This window comes from Cottoperca gobio, chromosome 5 (genome assembly GCF_900634415.1).
Source record: "Cottoperca gobio chromosome 5, fCotGob3.1, whole genome shotgun sequence".
Lineage (NCBI taxonomy): Eukaryota > Metazoa > Chordata > Actinopteri > Perciformes > Bovichtidae > Cottoperca > Cottoperca gobio.
Window position 1 is genome coordinate 27,605,210 of NC_041359.1, and position 21,206 is coordinate 27,626,415.

Here is a 21,206-nt window from a genome sequence, read left to right on the forward strand (position 1 = left end):
TTGACCACTGCCTCATCCACTGCTTGCTTAGGAACTGCAAGCCAAAAGGAAATATTTCGTTAAAAGCTTATTTAAGGTCTGTATTTTTTTTTTTTTTTACAAACAATGTTAGAGTCAAACAGAGAAGGAAGCTAGATAAATACTTTATTAATGTAGCAGAGAAATGCAATAGAGGAAAACTTCCCTGATCGGGAATTGAACCGAGGTCACTGGGGTGTGAGCTCTGAATCTTGCCCACTAGACCACCAGGGCTGTAAAGTTAATAAGGAGAACATGTCAACATACCTGGGGTATTCTCACGGGTATCTGCTGATTCTTCATCGCCACCATGCCGAGCTCTGTAATGCCTCAGCATTGATGAAGTGCTCTTATTGATGTAAGACAGCTCTGTAGAAACGAGCCGACACTTCACCTACAATGACATAAAAATTTAATTTAAATGAAAACTATTCAAACCACTTACCAGAACAGAGTAAAAACTAAGGTGGCGCACTGCATTCACTTGTCAAAGAAAAAATTACAATGACATAGGGTATCTATCAGGATCTCGTAATAACAAGATAATATGAATAAAGCAACTGTAAGGCTATTTCACTGACTATCATATGTATCACAGGTGACGTTGCATTCACTTGATAAAGTGAATGCAATGCGCCACCCAAAAAACATATGGTATATAATGGAAGAACTAACAGTAAACAGTGCTCAAAGGAGAAAAAGATTTACCTTGTTTGGTGTCAGAAGATCAAAATGATTCCACACCGGGGAAAACTTCCTTGAACGATCCATAATAACGCAACAGCAAAACTCCATCCAACAAACCCACGACATGTTGATACAGTTTGATTCCTTATAAACACACTTTGGCGCGACAAATTCAACCGATACACTTCCTGTATCGGTCACGTGATTAGTTCTTAAAGCAATACACGCACCAATACGGGGTTTCACTCTTGGGCTCTCGGCACAGTGCTGACGCACCAGTGTTGCTCGTCCCATCACTACAAAACACTGCGGCTTGAATTGAAGGAGGAAACGAGTGATGGGAAGTTCGGCTCTTTTCTGAGAGCCGGCTCTTTCGACTCGGCTCCCAAAGAAGAGCCGGCTCTTTCGACTCCCGAACGGCTCTTTATTTAGGATCTTTTGTAGCCTATATTTTACCTTAACTTTGAAAAAAAAAATCATGTTTTGTGTTAAACCCTTTTGCTTTCAGTGTTTTTATGAGAGACCTTATAATTGCCTAATTCTGTGCATTTATTCTGTGACAAAACCACTCTTACATTTATTTATTTCAATTAAACTTTTTTATTGCACAAATTAACAATAAACTTCAAACAAATCCACAGAACCAAACTCCAGCAAACAGCATTAGTCCTCAGGGCAGGTTGGCATTCAGGAAGATCAGATGCCTCAGCTTGGATGGGCCGATACGATTTCGCCTCTCCGTGAGTATCTGCCCTGTTTGAGAAGATTCTCTCAGAAGGAACTGATGTGGCAACAATACATAGTCTCCCCTCCTTCACCAGGAGTGGAAAGACTGAGGCCTTGGCCTGCCACCAGCTCAGTGGGTCTTCTGCTCTCTGGATGAGGGGCTCCTCAAGGTAGCTCCTCACCTCCACTATAGCATCAGCTGTCGGATTTCTCCTTGAAGCATCTCCTGTAGCTCTGTCATCAAAAAGCCTCCAAACAGCAGAGGTGCTGCTCCTCCTCCACTTGGCCCTCTAATGGTGGAGCTGGCTGGCTGCTGGGGGTGCATTTTGCTGCTGCTGCTGCACTAATCCTCTGAAGAGCTTCATCAATAGCTCTACCATCACTGAAGGCAAGTTTTTTTTTAAACCTTGGATCCAATAAGGTAGTTTCTGAAAGGACAGTGTTGTACTCCATCCGCAGAAATTTGCGGTCCATGGCTGAACAAAGAGCTGCAACTAATTCCTTCACTTTCTGCACAGTTACTGTCCATTGGTTCTCGGCTGTCACCCGCTGCAGACCTTTGCAAAGCAGGCGCATTTTCGAGGCTGTGACATAGCTGAAGGAGAGAAAACAGCAACTTTTAGAATTTAGTTTTTTAAAAGTATGTGGCATATTATACGTGATGCATTATACTGTATGTGTTGTGTTTACAATGTATAATAGTGACTGAATAGTAGTAGAGAAAACAATGCTTCAATGGTTCTAGGTACCTGTCTGCACTTATCTCCACAGTCACCTCCTGGAATGATTGCAGGACGGCGCAGACCTCTTTCACCAGCTCACATTCCTCTTGGCTTAATGGCTCAATAGATGCGTTGATGAGGGCCAGGGTGGAGATGATGGCATCTTTTATTTCAAGCATTCGTTTCAACATATAAAATGTTGAGTTCCACCTGGTGGCACACTCTTGTTTGGGCCTCAGTTCAGGAATCCCCATTTGGCGCTGTGTGGACTTTAGCTTCTGTGCTGCTACTGTGCTTTTGTGGAAAAACTCCACAACAGCCTTCACCTTATCCACGGTTGTTTTGATCACCTTCAGAGCATCTCTAACCACCAGGTTTAGTGTATGCGCCAGACATGGGTGATGGGTCCACTTCAAAATTTTTATGGCTTTGGTGATGTTTGCAGCATTATCACTCACACAGCACACCACTTTGTCCTCTACTTGCCACTCTTTTGCCACTCTTAGTAGCTCCTCTGCCAAGTTTTCTGCAGTGTGTCTGTCGGTGAACTCGAAGCAGTCCAGAAGGCAAGATGTCATCTTGTAATCTTCAATAAAGTGGCAAGTGACAGACATGAAAGAGCAGGTTGTTCTGGAGGTCCAGCAGTCAGTTGTCAGGCAAACTGATGGAGCTTTTTTCACCCTTTCTTGCCATAATGCACGTTCTGTCATATAGTTTTGGGATCATTGTTTGGGAAAGTGTTTTTCTACTGGGTAGAGTGTATCTGGGATTTAGGGCTTTGACAGTTTTTCATTCCTTTGTCCTCCACAATGTAAAAGGGTTGAAAATCAGAAGCTACCATTTTAGCCAACTCATCATCAATACTGTGCTGTTTGGCTGGGGTCATCAGTTTAGGTAAAAACTGACTTATTTTGCTTTGAGTTGCAGTAGGAGAGGTTATACTTGCACGCATGGGGATGGCAGTAGACGTTACAGCAGCTGTTGTTCTGGTATGAGACACACCAGGATCAGTAGATGGTGAGCTGGCTTGCCCTCTCTCCTCTAACTGCACTGTAGGATGGACAGTTCTGATATGTCTATGCAGGTTTGTGGTGGAACCTGCTCTTATAGTGACCTTCGTTTTGCAGTGAAGGCACTCTGCTTTGTTGTTCCCAATATCTTTAAACTGCAGCCAGATGCTGCTTCGCTTTCTAGTGTCACTCATAGTTAAACTACACGACAATGCAAGACGCACACACGCTCCTCACCGCTCTGTCTCTCTCTTCACTTGCAGTGGAGTCAAGTGGTGTGTCTGCCCCGCCCCCTCTCTGTTTACACATCCTTAATTCTCACGTGAATGCCGCATGCTGGTCGCCATGCTGGCCAATCATAACAGACCTCTGTCGTAACCAGAGCTGGGACTGAGCACTGAAAGTGAAACCTAAGCAGCGAATGGGCAAAAAACTGGGAGCCGGCTCTCACTCGATGCGAGCCGGCTCTTCTGATTCGCTCTCAGAGCCGATGCTTGTGCGCATGACCCATCACTAGAGCAAACAGCAGGAAATATTTAGTATTGATGTCTTTATCAAACAGTAGAAACAGTAAAAACAAGTAAATCACATTTTTAAGAACAAAATGACAAGTTTCAAATTGAGCGACACAGAAACATGAAGTCCTCGTGACGAGCTGCGAGCGAAGCCACGAGCCTAAACACAGCGCAGCGTGTTGCAGAAGCAGAACTAAAGAGGATGAAACAACTACTGTAATTTTGTGTAGAACCAGGAAATAACGATGGAGAACTTCTGACTGTTCAATCAGCATTTATTGTCTCTGACCGTTGGTGTTTTCCTTAATTTGTCCATAAATTACCGTTGAAACAGAAGAAACACAAGAAAGTCATCATCATACGGTAACTCCACAGTCGGGGTTTTTGGACATGCACACCTCTCTTCAGCGTTTCCTTCTTTCAGTCTCCCGAAAAAGTGGCGCGAACCCCCAGAAAGTGCCGGTTTCAGGAGTATCAACATAAAAGCATATTTAACAAAATAAGACTCCTCGAAATAAATATATATGCATTTCTACGTTGTTTTTTTTCCATAATGAGGGTGTCTCACAAACTGTCTGTCTCTCGTAATGTCCGTCTGTCTCGTACCACTCGCTACTTTTGCGGCTCTTTCACGGCATCCGGTGGACCCTAACCCTGTAAAATCCATAGATTTAGGAATTCCCCTAGTGGCCGTTAGCTGTAAAATCATAGATAAACCGCAGGGTCGAAAAATGGGGGGGAAAAGTCGCGGCTTATAGTCCGGGAAATTACGGTAAATATTTACACTGACGAGCAGGCGGCACACGTCTGCAACAAGCCTCGTCTGGCCCCCAGCGTGCTCTGCTTCTTCTGCTTCCGCTCTTCCACGTGTTTCACTCGCCTGTCGCCCCTGAAACAAGAGAGACGCGTCCGTGAGAGACGGATGTGGAGAGTAACTTGCTCTGGGAGCCAGCGTGTGCGTTCAGAACTCACCTGGTCTGCACCTGGTGCCGCTTGTAACCCTTCTGATGAGCGTTTGAGATCAGCGACTTTTCTTCAGTGTTTTCTTTGGCGCCTGAGAGCGGCTTCAGTTTACCTGTAAACAGGAGTTTCAAATGTTTGTTCGACAGAGAGTCCGTTTAAAGGAGTTTCTGTGACTCCATCTTTGATTCAGCAGCTATATGTGGGGGGGGGCTCACCGGCATGAGGCTTGTACGTGAGGGCACGAGACAGACTGGCCTTCAGGTCGAAGCCGGCCTTCTTTTGTGTGCCCGGGGTTGTGGAAGTACTCGTGTTGCCGGTGAAAAGAAATGCTCCTTTGGAATAAAAGGGGGGGGTAAATCACTCACTCGATGCATTTCTATAGACACATTCAGATAGCATCCCCAGGGTTAAAGGCAGACGGTACCTGGACTCTTTGTAGCAGAGAAAGTTGAAATCTTAACAGTTTTGCTCAATCAGCGGTCTGTCTCTGTGGCGTGCTGGAGCTCACACAGGAAGACCTGCGCGCCGGCGTCTTCACCAAAGACCGCTTGTTCTCATTGTTTACGAGTGGCTTCTGAGAACCTGCAAACACATGTCACATGTAGTGTATCCCTCTGAACACATGCTGTCACTTCCAGCAGCTGCTTACTGGTTAACTGCATTTGTATTTCCTGCACCAGTAACGTTCGGAGGGAGGGACTCACCGAACGTTGATCCTGCGCGTGGAAAGGACCGACTGTCTGAACGGAGCCGCTTCCTTCCCGGCAGGTTTATTTGGAGCTTTACTGGCTGAGGGCAAAGTGTTGCTGCGTGTGTCCTCAGCGGCTCTCTTGCTCAGCGGGACGGGACTGAACACGGACGCTCGACTCTGGTCTGTTGAAGCTTTAGTACCTTCAGCTCTTTGACTGAACTTCTGAAGGTCTCCATCTGGACGTACGAGTCGATCGACTCCATCCTGTTGAAATGTGCCTCGTGGAGTCTTTTGAAGTCACCCCCCCCCCCCCCCGTCATGTGGTCTCTGAACTCTCGGTTGAAAAGAGGAGCAACAGTACAACTACGAACTTACTAGGAGTGACATGCTTCAACTTCTGCTTGCTCTTCACCTGGAGTCGAGGGATTTTAGGTGCTTCTTCTGTTCAGACATTTAAAAAGTCAAATAAAGGATTAGTATGTGATCAGAACTGTGTTAGAGGCAAGAATCTGTAAAGAGAGACGGCGACAGCACATTAGGCTCAATACATAGTCTCCCCTCCTTCACCAGGAGTGGAAAGACTGAGGCCTTGGCCTGCCACCAGCTCAGTGGGTCTTCTGCTCTCTGGATGAGGGGCTCCTCAAGGTAGCTCCTCACCTCCACTATAGCATCAGCTGTCGGATTTCTCCTTGAAGCATCTCCTGTAGCTCTGTCATCAAAAAGCCTCCAAACAGCAGAGGTGCTGCTCCTCCTCCACTTGGCCCTCTAATGGTGGAGCTGGCTGGCTGCTGGGGGTGCATTTTGCTGCTGCTGCTGCACTAATCCTCTGAAGAGCTTCATCAATAGCTCTACCATCACTGAAGGCAAGTTTTTTTTAAACCTTGGATCCAATAAGGTAGTTTCTTAAAGGACAGTGTTGTACTCCATCCGCAGAAATTTGCGGTCCATGGCTGAACAAAGAGCTGCAACTAATTCCTTCACTTTCTGCACAGTTACTGTCCATTGGTTCTCGGCTGTCACCCGCTGCAGACCTTTGCAAAGCAGGCGCATTTTCGAGGCTGTGACATAGCTGAAGGAGAGAAAACAGCAACTTTTAGAATTTAGTTTTTTAAAAGTATGTGGCATATTATACGTGATGCATTATACTGTATGTGTTGTGTTTACAATGTATAATAGTGACTGAATAGTAGTAGAGAAAACAATGCTTCAATGGTTCTAGGTACCTGTCTGCACTTATCTCCACAGTCACCTCCTGGAATGATTGCAGGACGGCGCAGACCTCTTTCACCAGCTCACATTCCTCTTGGCTTAATGGCTCAATAGATGCGTTGATGAGGGCCAGGGTGGAGATGATGGCATCTTTTATTTCAAGCATTCGTTTCAACATATAAAATGTTGAGTTCCACCTGGTGGCACACTCTTGTTTGGGCCTCAGTTCAGGAATCCCCATTTGGCGCTGTGTGGACTTTAGCTTCTGTGCTGCTACTGTGCTTTTGTGGAAAAACTCCACAACAGCCTTCACCTTATCCACGGTTGTTTTGATCACCTTCAGAGCATCTCTAACCACCAGGTTTAGTGTATGCGCCAGACATGGGTGATGGGTCCACTTCAAAATTTTTATGGCTTTGGTGATGTTTGCAGCATTATCACTCACACAGCACACCACTTTGTCCTCTACTTGCCACTCTTTTGCCACTCTTAGTAGCTCCTCTGCCAAGTTTTCTGCAGTGTGTCTGTCGGTGAACTCGAAGCAGTCCAGAAGGCAAGATGTCATCTTGTAATCTTCAATAAAGTGGCAAGTGACAGACATGAAAGAGCAGGTTGTTCTGGAGGTCCAGCAGTCAGTTGTCAGGCAAACTGATGGAGCTTTTTTCACCCTTTCTTGCCATAATGCACGTTCTGTCATATAGTTTTGGGATCATTGTTTGGGAAAGTGTTTTTCTACTGGGTAGAGTGTATCTGGGATTTAGGGCTTTGACAGTTTTTCATTCCTTTGTCCTCCACAATGTAAAAGGGTTGAAAATCAGAAGCTACCATTTTAGCCAACTCATCATCAATACTGTGCTGTTTGGCTGGGGTCATCAGTTTAGGTAAAAACTGACTTATTTTGCTTTGAGTTGCAGTAGGAGAGGTTATACTTGCACGCATGGGGATGGCAGTAGACGTTACAGCAGCTGTTGTTCTGGTATGAGACACACCAGGATCAGTAGATGGTGAGCTGGCTTGCCCTCTCTCCTCTAACTGCACTGTAGGATGGACAGTTCTGATATGTCTATGCAGGTTTGTGGTGGAACCTGCTCTTATAGTGACCTTCGTTTTGCAGTGAAGGCACTCTGCTTTGTTGTTCCCAATATCTTTAAACTGCAGCCAGATGCTGCTTCGCTTTCTAGTGTCACTCATAGTTAAACTACACGACAATGCAAGACTCACACACGCTCCTCACCGCTCTTCTCTCTCTTCACTTGCAGTGGAGTCAAGTGGTGTGTCTGCCCCGCCCCCTCTCTGTTTACACATCCTTAATTCTCACGTGAATGCCGCATGCTGGTCGCCATGCTGGCCAATCATAACAGACCTCTGTCGTAACCAGAGCTGGGACTGAGCACTGAAAGTGAAACCTAAGCAGCGAATGGGCAAAAAACTGGGAGCCGGCTCTCACTCGATGCGAGCCGGCTCTTCTGATTCGCTCTCAGAGCCGATGCTTGTGCGCATGACCCATCACTAGAGCAAACAGCAGGAAATATTTAGTATTGATGTCTTTATCAAACAGTAGAAACAGTAAAAACAAGTAAATCACATTTTTAAGAACAAAATGACAAGTTTCAAATTGAGCGACACAGAAACATGAAGTCCTCGTGACGAGCTGCGAGCGAAGCCACGAGCCTAAACACAGCGCAGCGTGTTGCAGAAGCAGAACTAAAGAGGATGAAACAACTACTGTAATTTTGTGTAGAACCAGGAAATAACGATGGAGAACTTCTGACTGTTCAATCAGCATTTATTGTCTCTGACCGTTGGTGTTTTCCTTAATTTGTCCATAAATTACCGTTGAAACAGAAGAAACACAAGAAAGTCATCATCATACGGTAACTCCACAGTCGGGGTTTTTGGACATGCACACCTCTCTTCAGCGTTTCCTTCTTTCAGTCTCCCGAAAAAGTGGCGCGAACCCCTAGAAAGTGCCGGTTTCAGGAGTATCAACATAAAAGCATATTTAACAAAATAAGACTCCTCGAAATAAATATATATGCATTTCTACGTTGTTTTTTTTCCATAATGAGGGTGTCTCACAAACTGTCTGTCTCTCGTAATGTCCGTCTGTCTCGTACCACTCGCTACTTTTGCGGCTCTTTCACGGCATCCGGTGGACCCTAACCCTGTAAAATCCATAGATTTAGGAATTCCCCTAGTGGCCGTTAGCTGTAAAATCATAGATAAACCGCAGGGTCGAAAAATGGGGGGGGAAAAGTCGCGGCTTATAGTCCGGGAAATTACGGTAAATATTTACACTGACGAGCAGGCGGCACACGTCTGCAACAAGCCTCGTCTGGCCCCCAGCGTGCTCTGCTTCTTCTGCTTCCGCTCTTCCACGTGTTTCACTCGCCTGTCGCCCCTGAAACAAGAGAGACGCGTCCGTGAGAGACGGATGTGGAGAGTAACTTGCTCTGGGAGCCAGCGTGTGCGTTCAGAACTCACCTGGTCTGCACCTGGTGCCGCTTGTAACCCTTCTGATGAGCGTTTGAGATCAGCGACTTTTCTTCAGTGTTTTCTTTGGCGCCTGAGAGCGGCTTCAGTTTGCCTGTAAATAGGAGTTTCAAATGTTTGTTCGACAGAGTCCGTTTAAAGGAGTTTCTGTGACTCCATCTTTGATTCAGCAGCTATATGTGGGGGGGGGGGCTCACCGGCATGAGGCTTGTACGTGAGGGCACGAGACAGACTGGCCTTCAGGTCGAAGCCGGCCTTCTTTTGTGTGCCCGGGGTTGTGGAAGTACTCGTGTTGCCGGTGAAAAGAAATGCTCCTTTGGAATAAAAGGGGGGGGGGATAAATCACTCACTCGATGCATTTCTATAGACACATTCAGATAGCATCCCCAGGGTTAAAGGCAGACGTACCTGGACTCTTTGTAGCAGAGAAAGTTGAAATCTTAACAGTTTTGCTCAATCAGCGGTCGGTCTCTGTGGCGTGCTCGAGCTCACACAGGAAGACCTGCGCGCCGGCGTCTTCACCAAAGACCGCTTGTTCTCATTGTTTACGAGTGGCTTCTGAGAACCTGCAAACACATGTCACATGTAGTGTATCCCTCTGAACACATGCTGTCACTTCACCAGCAGCAGCTGCTTACTGGTTAACTGCATTTGTATTTCCTGCACCAGTAACGTTCGGAGGGAGGGACTCACCGAACGTTGATCCTGCGCGTGGAAAGGACCGACTGTCTGAACGGAGCCGCTTCCTTCCCGGCAGGTTTATTTGGAGCTTTACTGGCTGAGAGCAAAGTGTTGCTGCGTGTGTCCTCAGCGGCTCTCTTGTTCAGCGGGACGGGACTGAACACGGACGCTCGACTCTGGTCTGTTGAAGCTTTAGTACCTTCAGCTCTTTGACTGAACTTCTGAAGGTCTCCATCTGGACGTACGAGTCGATCGACTCCATCCTGATGAAATGTGCCTCGTGGAGTCTTTTGAAGTCACCCCCCCCCCCGTCATGTGGTCTCTGAACTCTCTGTTGAAAAGAGGAGCAACAATACAACTACGAACTTACTATGAGTGACATGCTTCAACTTCTGCTTGCTCTTCACCTGGAGTCGAGGGATTTTAGGTGCTTCTTCTGTTCAGACATTTAAAAAGTCAAATAAAGGATTAGTATGTGATCAGAACTGTGTTAGAGGCAAGAATCTGTAAAGAGAGACGGCGACAGCACATTAGGCTCCACAAGGAACCTGCTATTTAAAGCAGAAGACAAGGAACAGTTACATGTTTGTATTACTGACCTGTGTCAGCATGCACAGGTACATCACCCTGCTGCTCCTCCTGCTGCTGCTGCTCCCTGTCAGAGGCCTGGAGCTCCTGAGGAGGCTCAATCTCACTTTTGCCAGAATCCTTGTCAGGACACTTTTCTCTTCTTAGCACCCCGAGCCCCGGGGCGTGCAGCGTCACCCTGAGAGGAATAAAAGTCGTTTCATCGTCCTGAGTGCAAAGACTCTGCAGCAAAGTAACCATGTGCACAGGGATCCTAGTTCCAGCTTTGTGCAAACATTGCTTTTAAAGCTTTTTTCATATATGCACTCTCCTTAGCAGCTTGGGGCGGTTTGGTCTGAGAGGCTTTTGGGACACAAGTTATCGCAACAATTTCTGAAATCTCAAAATCTCTTATTGAAGTCGGTTCAACGATTTTGCATCGTCGGCGACGTCAGCTCACGTAACCTGACTCATCTGAGACCCCAGAGTCACTGGACCAATGGCTGACAGTATAACAAAACATATTGTTGAATTTCTACCTTTTTGAACACCAAACATTATGAATGATGTCACAAGTGTACCACAAGGGGGCCGTGTTATTTGAATATGGGATGTCTTTGTTTTGATGAAAGAAAGGGACTGTGCTTGTGCACATTTTATACTTATACTTAAAATATCTTTGCAAAAAAGAAGCGGTATTTTAGCAGCAGTGTCACGTATTTGTGTTGAGTGTTATGATGTGTAATACCTCTGCAGCATCACACTGAGTCGGCTGTTACAGCACCAGGGAGCTTTCTCTTGGTACTGGTTCTGTTACTCCGACGTGTGTTAGCAAACACAGCGGAGCTGGGAACCTCTTCCTCACGAGATGCGTCTTCATGTTCATCACCACGGTCAGTCTCATCTTCTTTAGCAGCAGTAACATCCTTCTCTTGTACCTGGAACACCCCATCATATTAATAACAACAGTAACCAGTGTGCACATCAGATATGAACAAACAGGTTGAACTGAAACTCATTGAGCACGGATGGAGTTACCTGCCCTTCCTCCTCTTTGTCCTGTTCTTGTTGATAATGCTGCTTGATCGCTTTCAGGAGTTTCTCGGCCTGATTTGGAATACAAAGTCAGATGGTTGAGTATATTTCGTCCCGGTACACACGGATGGAAACGTTAGCTTCCGGTAACCGTTAGCGCAGAGTATTCCCGTGTTAGTTTAAAAAGTTACCTTCTCGTTGGCTTTCAGCCCGAGCTCCTTGGCGATGCTTCTCAACTGCGCATATTTCATAGTCAAAATTCATGTTGTGGTATTTTATTCCGTGTTATTCCGTGCTGTGGCGGCGTGGACGGTTAGAATATTCCGATTCAAAACAAAGGGAGCCGTTTTATTGGCTCCTATGTCAGACCGGATGTGCCTCGCAGCCAATCAGAGCGAAGATACTTATCTTTTTAGCGTTCATAGTAAAATGATATCAGGACTTTATCCTCGGTCGGTTAACGTGTTTCGCTTGAATTTCGACGCTTAATAAGTGAAAATATTATTCAGGCATATGTTTATTTAGTATTTACTTTGTTATGTTACAAGTACTGCGGATAATCATAGGCAACATTACTCCAGATGGCGGCAGTGTTGGCAAACTGACGCCGACATAAAACGCAACACGAGGAAGAGACGTTCACGGTCCTGAGTTCAAACTCACGAGCGGGACAACGAGCTGTCCTCCCGGGGGGCTCGGCTCTGTGAAACTCAACCAACATGGAGTTTGACGATAGTCTTTTAATCAAATCAAATTTATTTGTATAGCCCAATATCACAAATTATACATTTGTCTCAGTGTGCTTTACAGACCGTACAGGATACGACATCCTCTGTCCTTAGACCCTCTGTCCTTAGACCCTCTGTCCTCAGACCCTCTGTCCTTAGACCCTCGCATTGCACAAGGAAAAACTTCCTAAAAGAAACCCCATAATTAAAGGGGAAAAAATGGAAGAAACCTCAGGGAGAGACTGAGGAGGGATCCCTCTCCCAGGACGGACAGACGTGCAATAGATGTCGTGTGTACAGGATAAACAACATAGTACAAATACAACATTTGACAGAAATTGTTGTGTTGGGGAAAAAAAGAAATAAAGTTTGGATGAATCCAGGAAAATGTCAATAAGGCTTCCCGGTGTTCAGCAGGACCAGGGCAGCAGGCGCAGCCACGATTCATGATCCTGACGTAAATCCAACGAAGCGTCGCTGCAGCCCCGGAGGCAGAAGACAAGCAGCGGGTGACTCTGCACTGTCAGCAGTGCCACGCCGTGCTGGGGGGCTCCCTCGGTGTGTGTGGGGAGATTACATGCATGGACTCCATCGTGTGTATAAGTAAGTTCACTTCATCTGCTTGCTTGTGGAGATCACTCAGTGAACAGGACCTACAGGTTAGATGTCTACAGCTAGTTAGTAGTTTTATAGTTATAGTTCTGAGGAAAACGATGCAACGGATGTGGTTAGAATAGGAAGTGGGTCAAACTACTGAAATGTTTAATGTTTGATTATTTAATAGAGAACCGACTGCATTTGCAGAAATTGGTTAGCTAATTTGTTTTCTGGGATGTCTTTCCAAATCTGGCAGAATTAATTTTGTTAAGTAGAACTTAAGAACTTATCATTTTATTATTATTATCATTGTTATTGTCATTTTATTATTGTTATTATTATTACTATTATCATTTTATTATTGTCATTATTACTATTTTTTTAAATATACTTTTTAATTTATTTGTATTCCTTTACTATTTATTGTTATTATTCCATATATTATTATTGTATGTACATTTATATATAAACTATTATTATTTACACATGCCTTGCTTCCCCACATTTGTGAGTTTTGATTTGATATGAATGGATCCTTGCTGCTCGTCTCTCTTCAGGAGTTACCGATGACGTGGTCGTCAGTGATGCCATGGAGTCAGGACATAAAGGGGAAATGGCTAATTGGTGAGTGAGGTACATATGTTGTGGCTGTATGGATCAGTAATTATTACTCTTAGGTTTCTGCCAGTGTCCTATTTGTTTTCACAGCTGTTGTTTCCTTTCAGCATCTACAGTTCTCTAAAGTGCCGCGGCTGCTGCTGTGAAAAAAACATCATTCTTCCACCTCAGAAATATAGCTAAAATCAGACAATTTATAAATCAAAAGGATGCTGAAAAACTAATCCATGCTTTTATCTCAAGCCAACTCGATTACTGTAATGCACTCTTTACCGGCCTCCCAAACAAAACAACGGAGAGACTTCAGCTCATCCAAAACGCTGCAGCGAGGCTGCTGACTAGAACCAAGAGGAGAGACCAGTTCAGTCCAGTGTTAGCTGGTCTACACTGGCTTCCAGTAACTTTTAGAATTGACTTTAAGGTCCTCCTTGTATACAAAGCCCTAAACGGAACCGCACCAAGTTACACTGCCAACTCTCTAATAAACTATGTGCCCCCAAGAACATTACGATCATCCACTACTGCTTTATTAAATGTTCCCCGAAACATCCAAAAGAAAATTGGGGATGCAGCCTTTAGCAATTATGCACCAAAGCTATGGAACACTTTACCTGCAGACATTAGGGAGGCAAGCTCGCTCAATATCTTCACAAGTAAGCTAAAAACATATCTTTTTACTTTAGCCTTTTAATGGTGATATTTTATATCTCTTTACTTTAGCCTTTTAATGGTGATATTTTATATCTCTTTACTTTAGCCTTTTAATAGTGATATTTTATATCTCTTTACTTTAGCCATTTAATAGTGATATTTTATATCTCTTTACTTTAGCCTTTTAATAGTGATATTTTATATCTCTTTACTTTAGCCTTTTAATAGTGATATTTTATATCTCTTTACTTTAGCCTTTTAATAGTGATATTTTATATCTCTTTACTTTAGCCTTTTAATAGTGATATTTTATATCTCTTTACTTTAGCTTTTTAATGGTGATAATTTATATATTTTTATCTTAGCCACTTTAAACTAATTTAAATGATTTCATACATTTTTAAGATTGGTTTTCCTGAAGGAGGATCATTTAGTGTTGAGGAAGTAAGAAGAAGAAGAAAGTAATGTCAAAGAGAGAGATTAAATCTGAAGTGTTGAAAACAATGGAAGAACATAAAAGACAGTTTATGTTATGGGAGAAGGAAACAGAGAACAGGGATAGGAAGAAAGTATGTGGATTATTTGCAAAGACAACTATAGATGAAAGTACAGACAAAGGGATTATGAAAATGTCAAAGAATGTGTAAAGGCTGCTATTTTATCTGCTATTTTAATTCAGCTATTTTTATACAATTTTTTAATTCTGCTATATTTTAATTTTGCAATCTTATCTGCTATTTGATCTATTTTAATTCTGCTATTTTTATAATGGTACTTCAGACTCATGTACACTGTGATTATTGTTCTGTAAATGCTCTTATTCTGTATAATCTTGTACTAATTGTTATGTTTTTTGCTGTGAAGCACTGTGCTGCAATTCTTGTATGAAAGGTGCTATACAAATAAAGCTTATTATTATAATTATTATCATTTATCTAACCTTTTATGTAACTTGTAAATACATTGAGGTTGTTAGATCCGCGTAGGTCGCGCCCTGACAGCTCAGGGTCTCCACCAACTAACAGGACCAAGTCCTAATTCTATCAACTCCTCAATTACAATCTAGTGACTATTTAAGTTGGTGGCGAGGAGACTTAGCCTCGTGTCTACTGCCTGTATACAACCGTCTATCCCGCTTGCACCAATAATTGGAGGAGAGAGAGGTCGGATCACCGACACCCTTAGGGCCGCTCACAACTTTGTCAAAAGTCCTTGAGGTCAGTTCATGTCAGTCGTCCATTGGCAGAGTGAGGATAGAAAAACTCTGAAGATTGGTAATTCCAAATTGTTTGGGGTGATGTGTAATCCTGTCCTGCGCTTCGTTCTGCAACTTGGATAATTCAGAGTCCTCTTCAGTGAGGAAGTCCTCACATCTCTCGTCCCTTGTGAAGTCGCGAAGGATAACCACGATTTTGTGTTAAAAGTTCTGTTAGACCACTAGTGCCCCCACCTTTGCTCCTCTCTCCTCTGTGCTCCACACATCTGGTATGTGTTAGAGGCCGCTGTGGTGAATCATTGACCCCCAACGGGTGCTCTCTTTCTCTCTGTACATATCCTTGATCTCGAAATTACGCTCCTGGGTCCTCGTCTGTCTGTCCTGACAGAATGATCTGACCATCATGGACCCAGCGCACGCTCAGACCAGCATGCAGGTAGAGACTGAGATGTCTGCCCTACAGCGACTGGAACGCACTGAGGGAGACATCAATCGGATGACCGGCGATATCGCTTCCCTGCTCCAACTCAGCCACCAACAACAACAATTTAACCAGCTGCAACCACTACTAGCCCAAGTCCTGCTGCTACTCACCAATGCGGCCACTCCTGCTTCGTCTGTTCCAGTACCGTCTGCCCTACTCCATTCCGCTGTTGTTTCTTCTCCAGCTGCTTCAGGGTCCAACACTGCAGTACCGCCTCCAGAACCGAGGATTGGCCATCCGGAACGCTTTGACGGTGACCCGAAGCAGATTTGAGCCTTCCTGACCAGCTGCCGAGTGCAGTTCGCATTACAGCCCAGGACCTTCTCGACGGAAGGAGCCAGGGTGGGTTACGTCATTACCCATCTCAACGGCCGAGCTCGGTTGTGGGGAGCGGCAGAGTTCGACCGGCAGACCCCAGCCTGTGCCTCCTTCAGTGCCTTCGAAGAGGAGATGTTAAAGGTCTTTGACTTAGGTTCAACAACAACCGAAGCATCACAGGCACTGCTGACCACCCGCCAGGGCAATCGGACGGTGGCAGATTTCTCCATAGACTTTCGTACCCTGGCAAGTCGCAGCTCGTGGGACTCCGAGGCACTGGTGCATGCCTTCCTCCACAGCCTGGCGGACTACATTAAAGACGAGCTTGTCTCTCATGAGCAGCCCAAGACACTTGATGACGCCATTGCCCTTGCCGTTCGCATTGATCGGCGTATCCAGACCCGCAGAAGAGAGAGAGGGCGTCTGAGTCAACCAGCCATCCGCATTCGGGGGGGGAGTCCTCCACATTCCACCCCCCGCCTGTCAAGCCCCAAAGCCAACTCAATCAACCTGAGCCCATGGAGATTGGTCGCGTCTCCCTCACCCCCGAGGAGCGACAGCGCCGTCTAGCCTCAAACCTTTGTCTCTACTGCGGTGGCGAGGGTCATCGTGTCACCACCTGCCCGTCAAAAGCCGCAGCTCACCAGGTGTAGGGGAGATCCGGGTGAGCTCAATACATCTTCAATCTCCCCCCATCCGAAAACCCCTGCTTCAGCTCCGCCTTCGACTTTCCGACACAACTCACACCCTGGCCGCCCTAGTGGATTCCGGAGCCGAAACAAACATAATGGACACAGAGCTCGCGCGGCAACTGGGCGTGAACCGTCAACAACTCACTCCACCCGTTCCTGCACAAGCCCTGGATGGACACCGTCTCGGCACCATCACTCACATCACGGCCCCTGAGACAATTCTGCTGTCAGGAAACCACCAGGAGTCCATCCAGTTCCACCTCCTACTCTCACCCGGCCAACCACTCATCCTTGGATTTCCGTGGCTCCGTCTTCATAACCCCCAACTTGACTGGAAAACAGGCACAATACGCGAGTGGGGGAGGGGCTGCCATCGGACCTGCCTAAAGGGAGCCATCTTGCCAATCGACAGGGGAGCTTCCAGCACCGCCCCCGACATATCCAATGTTCCTGCCTGTTATCACAACTTGAGAGAGGTGTTCAACAAGTCCAAGGCCACGTCTCTGCCACCACACAGACCATATGACTGCGCCATCGACCTTCTGCCTGGCACCACACCCCCGAAGGGCCGTCTCTACTCGCTATCAGCCCCAGAAAGAAAAGCCATGGAGGACTACATAAACGACTCACTGGCCACCGGCATAATCCGTCCATCATCTTCCCCCGCGGGAGCGGGATACTTCTTTGTCGGAAAAAAGGATGGCTCTCTCCGTCCGTGCATCGATTACCGGGGCTTGAACAACATTACAGTCAAGAATCGTTATCCTCTACCCCTACTCTCCTCCGCCTTTGAACTGCTGCAAGGGGCCACAGTGTTCACCAAGCTAGACCTGCGGAATGCCTACCATCTGGTGCGGATGAGAGAGGGTGACGAGTGGAAGACTGCGTTCAACACTCCAACAGGACACTACGAATATCTCGTCATACCGTTCGGTCTCACAAATGCCCTGGGAGTGTTCCAGGCGCTGGTAAACGACATCCTCAGAGACATGCTCAATAAGTTTGTTTTCGTTTACCTTGACGACATTTTGATCTTTTCAAAGACTCAGACAGAACACACTCACCATGTCCAGTTGGTGCTACGCCGGTTGCTGGAGAACGCTCTCTTCGTGAAGGCAGAGAAGTGCGAGATCCACGCCAAGTCTGTCTCATTCCTGGGTTATGTGGTGACCGAAGGCAGCGTTCAAATGGATCCTGCAAAGGTGTCTGCTGTGGTGTCGTGGCCGGTTCCAGAGACCCGTAAAAATATGCAGCAGTTCCTGGGGTTCGCCAACTTCCGGATTCATCCGGGGTTACGGCACAGTGGCAGCACCACTCACTGCGCTGACCAGCGTGAAACAGCCGTTTCAGTGGACAGCAGCCGCTGACAAAGCCTTCAAGACCCTCAAAGCTCGTTTCACCTCAGGCCCTATTCTCCAAATGCCTGACGCTGGACGGAAGTTTGTGGTGGAGGTGGATGCTTCGGATGTAGGAGTTGGAGCGGTGCTTTCCCAACGAGCAGCAGAGGATGGCAAGATGCACCCCTGTGCCTTTTACTCCCGTAGACTGACTCCAGCAGAATGCAACTACGACATCGGCAACCGCGAGCTACTGGCCGTCAAGCTCGCCCTCGAGGAGTGGCGCCACTGGTTGGAGGGGTCTAAAGTTCCGTTTGTGGTCTGGACAGACCATAAAAACCTGGAGTATATCCAGACAGCCAGGAGGCTAAACTCCCGCCAGCGTCGGTGGTCATTATTCTTCACCCATTTTAACTTCACGCTCTCCTACCGTCCTGGCTCCCGCAATAAAGCCCGACGCACTCTCCAGGATGTTTCAGAAGGATGAGGCATCCAATGAGGAGTTGACAACCATCCTCCCAAGCCCCGGTGTTGTTGCTACCTTGACTTGGGACATTGAGGAGCAGGTCAGAGAAGCCATCCGGAACCAGCCGAGCCCCAGTGCATGCCCCTCTAACCGTCTCTTTGTCCCAGCAGATCTGAGGTCTCAGGTGATTCAGTGGGGGCACGACTCTCGCCTGGCCTGTCACCCCGGAATCACACGCACCCTTCATCTGCTCTCCCAACGTTTCTGGTGGCCGTTGATGAGGAAAGATATCCAGGAGTTTGTTAGAGCTTGCCCCACTTGCAACCAGCACAAGACCCCCAGTCAGCCCCCAGCTGGGTTACTCCAGCCTCTGCCAGTGCCCATGCGACCCTGGTCCCATATCTCCCTGGACTTCATTACGGGCCTTCCGCAATCTGAAGGAAACACTTTCGTCCTCACCATCGTTGACCGCTTCAGTAAAATGGCCCACTTCGTGCCCCTCCCAAAGCTGCCAACTGCAAAGGAGACCGCCCGGGTGGTCTTGGAACATGTGTTTCGAGTCCATGGTCTGCCCAGGGATATTGTGTCAGACCGAGGCCCTCAATTCTCTGCGGCCTTCTGGAAGGAATTCTGCAACCTTCTTGGGGCCACCGGTCCCACCAGTCTGTCATCGGGATTCCACCCACAGTCGAATGGTCAAACGGAGCGCATGAACCAGGAGCTGGAGAAGGCACTGAGGTGTGTGACCTCACGTAACCCCCGTGCTTGGGCCCAACATCTTCTCTGGGTAGAATATGCCCACAACTCACTCACCAGTTCTGCCACCGGACTCTCCCCCTTTCAATGTGTTTATGGATATCAACCACCTCTGTTTACCAGTCAGGAGGGAGATGCTACCTGTCCCTCTGAGCTCGCCTATGCCCGCCGCTGCCGCCGCACATGGGCCCAGGCTCGCGCCACACTCCTGAAGTCCAGTGCAAGCTATGCTATCGGAGCTAACCGGAGGAGGACCCCAGTACCAGTTTACCATGTCGGACAGAAGGTCTGGTTGTCGGCTCGAGATATACCACTGCGGGTGGCGTCGCGGAAACTGGCGCCTCGCTTCATTGGACCCTTTCCCATACAGAGGGTCATCAGCCCTACGGCAGTCCGACTACTGCTACCCAAGACCATGAAGGTACATCCCACCTTCCACGTCTCCAAGCTCAGACCTGTACATGAGAGCCCACTGGTCCCAGCAGCACCACCGCCTCCTCCGCGCTTCCTCGACTGTGGCCCCGTCTACACGGTCCGGCGACTGCTCCGCTCTCGACGAAGGGGTAGGGGAGGGTTATGGTCCTGAAGAGAGGTCTTGGGTTCCCGCTGGAAGAATTGTGGATCCGGCCCTCATCACTGAATTCCATCGCTACCACCCTGACCAGCCATCTCTCCGACGGGGTCGGCGCAGGGCTTCTTGCCATGTAGATCCACTTCCAGGCCCTGCTGCCCCTGCTCCGGTGTCTAGTTCTGACCCTGAACCTGGTTCTGAGCTGGGGCCCTCGGATGTCGAGTCTTCTGATGGAGACGGTGCCGCTGAGGATATGGACTCTGACCGCTCAGAGGAATTCTGACCCTCCGCCGGCTCCCCCTCCTCCCGCCCGGCTTGGTGGTGTTTCTTGGGGACTTCTGGAGCCGTCCCTTCGGGGGGGGGGGGTCCTGTCATGAGACCTCCACCTGTCTCTGCTCCACCCTCGTTAACTTACCAGCTGCACTGCATTTACCACTCATCATGCCCTGTATAGAAAGCCCTGTTTTTCAGTCCACACTTGTCAGATCGTCTGCAAGCCTGCATCGGAACCCTGCCTGCCTGCCTGCCTGCCTGCCTGCCTGCCTGCCTGCTTTCAACTCTAACTCCTGATCTGTGATCCCGGACCTGTTACTACTACTCTGATCTCCAGCCCCGGTAAACCCGACTTGCCTTCCGCCTTACGACTACGAGTTTTGAATATCCCTGAACTGTACTACTGCCGTTCCTCATTCGGTCCTGTTGTGTGTGTGTGTTTCAATAAATCCTTGATCTCGAAATTGCGCTCCTGGGTCCTCGTCTGTCTGTCCTGACATAGTGAAACGATCGACCATTACCAAAACATATCTGTACCCTCTTACAACATTTTCTGTTTCCATGTCTGTATAGTCAATACATATCTCTTTGAATGGTGCGTCTGGCACTGGAAAACGACCCATAGGACACTTGTATGTTCTTTTATTGTTAAATTTACAACAAGTATCACATTCTGTTACAAAGTTTTCAACCAACTCCTTCATAAATGGGTGCCACCATTCTACCTCTATGTCCCTTGTTGTTCTTAGTTTTCCAACATGCGTGGGGCCATGAGCTTGTTTGATCAACATGTGATATAGTTTAGCTGGTGCCACAATTCTGCCATCATGAGCTCTCCAGATTCCTTCAGTCTTGGTGGCTCCCTTATGAGCCCATTGATTATGCTCATATACACCCGCTTGTGCTTGCATTTCTTTGATGCTCTCCAATGTAAGCTCTCCTTCTCTCTCACTGTTTAGACAAATCATTTGCTGTATGTAGCCGCCTGCTACTTTAGCTGCCTTATCTGCTGCGTCGTTACTTTTTGCTACTGCTGTATCTGTTTTCTGATGGCCTTTGCACTTTAAGTAGGACTCTTAAGGCTTCAGCATGTTTAACAGGGGTTTTGGATGAAGTCAAAAAACCTCTTCTGATCCACTGAGGACCGTCAATGTGGACTGCTCCATGTTCATAGTCTGAGTC

At 47.1% G+C, this 21,206-nt stretch overlaps 1 protein-coding gene and 2 pseudogenes across 1 annotated transcript; all 3 read right to left on the reverse strand.

Moving 5' to 3' along the window:
- Nucleotides 1–4,215: 4,215 nt before the first annotated feature.
- LOC115007794 (nucleolar and spindle-associated protein 1-like) lies at nt 4,216–5,652 on the reverse strand (annotated as a pseudogene).
- Nucleotides 5,653–8,589: 2,937 nt separating this feature from the next.
- Nucleotides 8,590–10,543, reverse strand: LOC115007795 (nucleolar and spindle-associated protein 1-like; annotated as a pseudogene).
- LOC115008937 (nucleolar and spindle-associated protein 1-like) lies at nt 10,322–11,604 on the reverse strand. The gene is made up of 4 exons (XM_029432849.1): nt 11,509–11,604; nt 11,321–11,389; nt 11,031–11,220; nt 10,322–10,481 (listed from the first exon to the last, which is right to left on the reverse strand). The coding sequence occupies exons 1-3, from the start codon at nt 11,566–11,568 to the stop codon at nt 11,041–11,043; spliced, it is 309 nt and encodes a 102-aa protein (XP_029288709.1). The 5' UTR covers nt 11,569–11,604; the 3' UTR covers nt 10,322–10,481; nt 11,031–11,040.
- Nucleotides 11,605–21,206: the final 9,602 nt, after the last annotated feature.